This window comes from Limulus polyphemus, unplaced genomic scaffold (genome assembly GCF_000517525.1).
Source record: "Limulus polyphemus unplaced genomic scaffold, Limulus_polyphemus-2.1.2 Scaffold10143, whole genome shotgun sequence".
Lineage (NCBI taxonomy): Eukaryota > Metazoa > Arthropoda > Merostomata > Xiphosura > Limulidae > Limulus > Limulus polyphemus.
Genome location: NW_013675753.1, coordinates 5,477 through 13,411, shown reverse-complemented (window position 1 = coordinate 13,411; position 7,935 = coordinate 5,477). Strand labels below are relative to the sequence as shown.

Here is a 7,935-nt window from a genome sequence, read left to right as displayed (position 1 = left end):
GCACTGTCAACAGGAAATCTGAATTAGAGTCAATGGGAAGCCTGTGTACACAGTTTTTATTAGTGCATCTGTTACCACTAATCAGAACATATGCAAACCCTAGCCAGCACTGTCAACAGGAAATCTGAATTAGAGTCAATGGGAAGCCTGTGTACACAGTTTTTATTAGTGCATCTGTTACCACTAATCAGAACATATTCAAACCCTAGCCAGCACTGTCAACAGGAAATCTGAATTAGAGTCAATGGGAAGCCTGTGTACACAGTTTTTATTGGTGCATCTGTTACCACTAATCAGAACATATGTAAACCCTAGCCAGCACTGTCAACAGGAAATCTGAATTAGAGTCAATGGGAAGCCTGTGTACACAGTTTTTATTGGTGCATCTGTTACCACTAATCAGAACATATGTAAACCCTAGCGCCACTACAGAGTGCCCTGTAGAGGAAATGGAGTTATTTATATGTTTATCTTTCCATTGAAATAAAGTATTACATTCAGTTGTTGTTACTTAGAGGTGCCTGCACATTAGAGTCTGATTTAAATGTTTTAATTTCTTTTACACAGCCTTAATATATAAAGTATTAAAGTAACAACTAGCAAGATAATAAAGGGTTTAGCTGTTGTGGTAAAAAACGTATTACTCAGCCAGCACACAAAAAAAAAAATCAGACTTGAATTAATTAGGCAAGTAATAGTTAGCTTAAACTTTGTGATTTAGTTGTAACATCAAGAGATACAATGTATGCCAGATGAAAATGGCCTAAGAGTTGAAGTACTGTTGACTTTAGGGAAAATATGTACAGATTTATGTAGCTTTTCAGTAAAATTCTAAACCAAACAAACAATTTTGTAGACTGAGAAGTAACATATTAACTAAAGTGTTAAAAGCATGATTCCAATAAATAATATTTCATCATGTTTAAATATAAATTATTTTAAATTCATGATATATGATATCTGAATATATTTTTTTTTGTTGGTTATTAGACGTGGTGGGACAAGAAGATAAAACAGCTTGATTATCCCTTTTGGTTGACTTTTGTACCCAAGGTACTCTTGGCGTTAGTCATCAACGTACTTGATTCTGTATATTACCGCATAGCTCACTGGCTAAATGATAAAGGTAAGCCGGACATGAACATGTAATATCATTTTTCAGTCATTATAGTTATTTTTTATATAATTCAGTATTCATCCAAGTGTGAACTTTGGTGTTACGTCAAAACTAACTTTTGAGGATCTCGTGAAAAGCATTTTTTTTTAGTCACAAATTTCTATTCTCTGTGTCTGTACGTAATTTAAATAAAATATGTTTTTAGATATGTTCTGAGTTTTCAGTCTTGTATTTTAATATTGTGACCTTCTAGTGATCAATATATATTATTAGATTTTGTTCTGTTATCCAGTTTCATACGTATTAAGTTCTAAAACCTATAAATAATAATGATAATAAGCAGGCAGTCCATGTTAAATCACATATTCCACAGTTTATAATATATCTGTGAATTTCATTGTTAATGTTTAACATAGTAAGTTTAAAACTTGCAAACAGTGCCTGAAAAGTAACTAGTAAACAAGAGAAACTCCATGAATATACTGAAGTGTATAGTACACCAATAGTTTCATATATATAAATATTCTGTATCTTTGATCCATCACTAATTAAATCATGATTAAAACATAACATTCAAGGCAAACTAAAAACCATCTGTGCCAGTGAATTGATGGAGATAATATTTGGCACAGAGAGAATCAGTGTGACTGTAGCTGTACACACGTGTATATCAATCACTCTCGAACCAACACCCGCACTCTTGTGTGTATGCAAGGAGAATGGTGCTGTTGTAATCTGTTACTGCACTGTGCCTTTGTTGGGATCAGAATTTCTTTGTTTTTATCCTATAGTATAAAAACACCATTTTTAGAGCTTACTGTGAGTATCAGATTTCTTGATAAACTGGAAATCGACTACCACTGAATTCTTATAACCTAGGATTATCTGATGTCTGTTTCCAATAAAACTTACTCATTATGTTTTATGTGTTGAGCTTATTTCTAGTGATTTATATGTGTGTGTGTGTGTTTTAGATTGTATGAATATGTAAGTTACTTCGTAGTTCTGTATGCACCGTATTACTAACAATAATGTTTATCCTCTTACATGAGTAATTTTGGAATCCTTTCTGTATTAGTTTTATAATGTTATGAATTTTCTGTACATTAAGCCTTTGTAAGCAATCTAAGTGGAATATTACGACAGAAATTACTATTAAACTTTGATTTCACTATTGTTTGCTACCAGTGAGAAAAAACTTATGCTTGGGATTGTAAGTTCATAAAGTATAACAGTTTCAAAATACATGTAATGTAAGAATCCTTTACACCTGTTGAAAGTATTACAATTAATGTTTAGTCCTTACTATGATATTTCATTAATTTAGTATTTGTGAAATTATAAACTCACATTTAATAAATACTTATGTGTACATCTATGTTTCCTGACAGTAATGTGTATTGATGGCATTATTTCAAGTGGAATAACCCGATCATTCTGCAGGCCATACCCACAGAGTTTAGGTTAAAAGCTTTGAGAGAAATATATTTTGTTGCTGTATCACAAAAATTCTGCTATTTTGTCAGATATCATTGATGTTATTCTATTCCTCGTGATGTGTGTACATGTTTGTGTTTATTTCAAACAATGCTCTATACATCTTTCATCTGTTTGTCTGTATGTTTCTCAGTTAATTATTTTTACATCCTCTGTTACAAATATTAAACAATTTATTTTGGTGTGAACAAATTTACTTCTAAAGTTTTAATGTGGTTGTATGTACAGCTGAATGATTAGTGAAATATGCTAATTGACTTATCATCAAGCCCATTAATTGATTACATTCAATTAATTGATTACTCTCACATGAGACTTGGATAGTTGAAATAATCAAAAAACATTAATTTCAATTAATTGATTATTTTTGTGATTTGAGACATTAAGTTGAACAACCTTCAATTAATCAAAAATAATACTGATAAATTATAATGGCAATATTTAGAATACTTGATTAGTTGGAACAGTTAAGAACAGTAATAATTGGAAATACTAATTTTGACTAGTTGATAATTGTGGTGACATTAATCAGTTTAATCGTAATATTTGATTAATCTGTTATTTTAATTAACACTAATCACAGATGTTCATAGGTAATCGAGTTACGTTCTCAGCTCTAGTTGTATGTAACTGTGGTACCAGAATGCTGAATAATGCCACAAGTGATAGAGATTTTTTATGTAGTCATAATTCCAAAATATACTTACCCCCTCTCACACTTACAGCTATTACTTGACTGCCAGAGTTTCTTTCTTTTCCCATCTAAGCATTGGTCTGATTTTTTCTCGCTTGCTCCAGTCATTCATACCCAACTGTATTGCCCTTGGCGATATTTGTCTCGTGACACTCTACACCTACGTCAATGCACCCTCTATCCTGGTGCTGTATTTAAGCACCTCATTCAGATAATGTTATCACTTTTTCTCGACAAAGCATCACTAATGGTGATGGCCCAACACTGCTTTGCTATAACAAAACAAACTTACCTGAACTTCTTCTTCTTCGAGAGTGGGATGTTTTGGGTCTTTTCCTGGTTGCTTTTGAGCCTGCATCTCACTTGATGGCTGAAAGGTCTGGGAGTTAATTGTTAGTTTTTTCTCCATACACAGACATTGTGGTTCATGCAGGAAGGTTTACTTCTCAGTTATGTGAAGGGACAGTTATGCCTTATCTGACACAGTTGTCGAATCTTCATGATTTAGCCTACCACTGTCAGGTGTAAGCATTTTCAGACTCTCAACTAATGCATCTGGTCCTTGAATTTCAGGGTTCTAAAGCAGAGTTTGTAGTTAACCTGAATAGATCAATGTCCCCTGATGGGACAGAGTAAGTCTACAGGTTTACAACTCTAAAACACAACCTTTTATTTTCCTTTCATTTCACTTTGTTGGAAGACTCTCAGGATTACCAACTTCATTGATGACGAGCTGGAACCATTGTTAGCATACACATTGGTTCAGTTGTTGGCTTCTACATTCATCCCTGTTGTTGTTGAGGTCTCGAATTTCATTGGCTCCAACAGGAGGTCGTAGTTCTGCCCCTAATTGTGGGTCTTTATTCACGACACCAACTCCATGGTACATTGGTACCCAGAATAGATTCTGTCTATATCCAAGGGTTCCGCTGCTCGTGATTGGTGATTATTGTATGATTTAGAACTTAGTTCTAGGACTGTCAAAGTTTGGTTGGTCTGGGGGTAGTAAGAGAGTCATGCTAGTTCTTCTGAGGTTTTATTCCCGTCGATCGTTGGGCCTAAGAAGACAGTAGATTGGTGTCCAGTCATTGATCTTTCTCATTGATGCCTAGATTCTCCAAGGTTCACAAGTTACTCATTCCTCAATCTGAGATGACATTTTTTTACCAGGATTGTGAATGTCCAAATTCTTTGTAGTCAGCTCATATCTGCACATTGTCATAGTTGTGGCATCCCACCACTGTCTGTATTTTTTTTGTGCACAAAGGTCAGGTGCTGCAGTTCCAGGTTTTTTACCTTGGGACTCACATCTGCTTCATATGAGTTCTGCTGTATCATACAAGATTTTTCTCGCCACCTCCATTCCACCACGCTGTGCACATACCATTCTATAGACGACTAATTACTGCTGGCACCAACTGGTCAGTTGTCAGAACATCACATCCTGATTCTACTTTTAGAAACAACCAAGGCAGGCTTCATTCTCAGGGCTGAGACATAAATTCTTGTTCCAATTTAATATGTCATCAGTCTGGGTATTTTTTATTTTTCATCTTGTCTCTTAGTCTGGCTTAACTGACTGCAATCCAACTCCATGGTATAGAAGAGGATCTTACCTCTCCTTCTCCCACTTCACAGAAGGTTCTTTATCTTCTGGTAATGTGGACATAACTCGAATCCCTCATACCTTAGGATCAGACCACAAGAGATCCTTTTAATGTTTTTTATGCAACCAAGAGATCATAAACAACGATTCACTGGATCCCCCAGTTTCCTTAGTTGGGATCATTCTATGATCTCCAGTGGTTGTTAAGTCATGACACTACTAAGATATGGGTTCCTCTACCACCACCTTGTCTAGATTTTCATCTCTTCACGAATGCCTTGCTTCAGGGATGGGGTGCATATACCAACAGTCAGGAATTCACAGACAATGAGACTTCCCTACACAATGTTTTAGTCCTTTTTGCTTTTCAAAGGTAATTCCTCATAGTCTGGGCTTATTAAGGGGAAAATTGTCTGGCTTCACTGTGACAATTATGTGGTGGTGTCTTGTGTTTTTCATTGAGGAGGTACTTGGCTCTGGGCTTCTTGTATCTCCTTTCTCGGAACCACTCCTATCATATCATCCTACTAACTTGCCATGTTCCACAGGTGATGCATGTGGTAGCAGATCAATTGTCTTAACCCAAACAGAATAGATGCTGCATTGCAAGGTTCTGTTGGATTGGCTCTCATTTTTCAACTGTTATTGGGGGTTGACCTCTCATTGGAACACCCAACTACTGGCAATTTGGTCTCCAGTACCTCACCTTTGGGCTTTGGCAGTGGATGCATTCCATCAGGACAGGACAGGATTACAGCTCTAGGCCTTCCCTCCAATTCATATCTTACCTAGGGTACTAAATATGATTTGTTCTAACCCATTGTCAGATTATGTTGATAGCACCAGATTGGCAGCTACACCCTGGTTTCTGCTTCTGTAGTATCTTCCAGATTGTCCACCTCTTCCATTTCTTCTTAGGCCATCTCTGTAGAGGTAGCCATGATCTAACATGGTACACTTGGCTATCCAGAAACTCAAGCTTCAGGCATAGAGGTTATGCAGTCTTTTGCATGGCATCAGGGTTGAATTTCTAAGGCTGCCATGCATCCTTTTCAGGCTTTGCTTAGTCCCACAATGAACATTTATCAAAAGAACTGACACGATTTCAGCAATGGTGTTTTAAGCGAAGGATGAACCTACTTGGATCAGAAGTGCCAACCATAACTCGTTTTTTGACCTGGCTCTTTGGTGAGGGTTTTTGCATCTTCCACAATTGCCCTTGATAAGGTGGTCTTGTCGACTACTTTTCAATACTCACAACAAAATATTCTTTGAGTCCCCAGTATGCTCCGGATTCCTTTGTCCCAAACGACCATTCCAATTACCTAACTGGTGTATTAAGGTTACATTATATGCCCTTTCTCAACACCTGTTTGTGACCTGATTCTCATTTATAATGTATTAACTTTACCTGAAGATTTCTTTTTCATTGCTGCTGACCTACAGACATTGTTTGCTCTCAGACCGCTTTATCATTCTGCCTACGTCCTCAGACGTGTTTTTTTTTACCCAAGACACAGACAGGGAAGGGGATAAATTCTTTTCACTGATTCATCTGATCACTATTTCTCACTTCTGTGTCCAATCAGATTTCGATTGTTGTCATATTCAGTGAGGGTCTTGAAGGTTTTGTTGCCTGCACTAATACCTTTAGAGACAACTTCTTTTTATTCTAGGCTCTCTTTGAAGGCGAGAAGTCTGCTGCAAGTTTTGTCACATTTCTTTGTACTTAGTGGCCCAGTTGAATTACTTGCTGGAGTACATTGTGCAGAGTGGTATGTGTACCTCTCCAATACTTTTATCTCACATTATTTGCATGATCTGGCTGTATCTTCATCTGAGGGTTTTCTCTTACTCCCTGTAGCTATCTTAACCACTTCCACTAGATTATATATAGAGGGGTGAGTATTTTTATTTGCTACCTTTCGGGGTCCCTTACATCATTTTCATGGGATCCCACTCCGTGGCAAGTGTGCTTTTACCAAACCAATTCACCACTAGCAACCACTAATTCAATATACTTTATATAGGTTGCAACAGACTCTGTAGAAATGAGATATTCCATAAGACCACCTAGATGTTGACTGAATGGTGTTACTGGACTACTCATGGACTGTCATGAGTAAAGCATAAGGGGATCCTGCCTGTCCCTGATGATCATTGTATTGAATAAATTGGGGTCAGTTTGCTTTTTAAAATTTAGGAAACTTTGTTCACCTATTGCACTGTTTCCAGAGCACTGTTCCTCAGGGCTCCCCAGTGTACATTACCCCCACCACACACACACATTCTACTACTTGAGCTAAGGAGTCCTTACCACACCTGGTTTCCAGTTACTGGGGTGGTGGACTAAGGTTTTTCCTCCAGAGTGTTAGAGTGAATTCCTCCACTCTTGGAGAAGAGGGTGAAATTGGGGGCTTTGACTGGTGCCTCTCCTACTGACATCTGGGGAAAAACATCCAGGAACCTCAGAAGGAGAGGCACCAGTCAAAGCAAGAGCCTACTTGTAATACTAGTTCAGATTTGATGCTCTGCTATCCGGTTGGGTTGAGTGTGGCCCTTCTTTCTTGATCAATCTTGGTTCAGTACATTGTTTATGGAAGAGGGTCCATTGTCTCCTCGTAATTCTGAATGCAGAGTGGTCCCATCATGGGTCCTTGGTTGAGCAGTTTGGGTCACCCCATAATTCCGGGGGCAAGTGGAATTTACCTTGCCTACACGGTTGGGGAGTGAGGATGAGTGTTCATAATTCCAGACCAGATGAGTTCTGTTCCTTTGGTTGAGTACGGCATACACAATCCCATCATTCCTAGCCTAGGGTGTTGCCTTTCGGAGAGATTTCGTCCACTCAAGTGTTGTTTACCTTCTCATCATGATTTCAGTGGCTCAGAATGCATCACTTTATGGCTACAGGTTGGTGTCTGCTAATAAGTGTTTGTGTGTGTGTGTGTAGATATAATATATATATATATATAGTAGTCGTGTGAGCGTCGACCGAGGACACCGAGGGAGGGTTAGAGG

At 37.6% G+C, this 7,935-nt stretch overlaps 1 protein-coding gene across 1 annotated transcript in view; it reads left to right on the top strand.

Annotated features, from left to right (window-relative positions):
- LOC111083568 (anoctamin-8-like) overlaps window positions 1-7,935 on the top strand; it is a gene marked incomplete at its 5' end in the record, with an annotated part of 16,165 nt that overhangs the window by 4,998 nt on the left and 3,232 nt on the right. Inside the window, one exon of the mRNA XM_022380180.1 lies at window positions 991-1,126. Within this exon, the coding sequence (XP_022235888.1) occupies window positions 991-1,126 (136 nt within the window). The remainder of the gene's footprint in view (window positions 1-990; window positions 1,127-7,935) is intronic.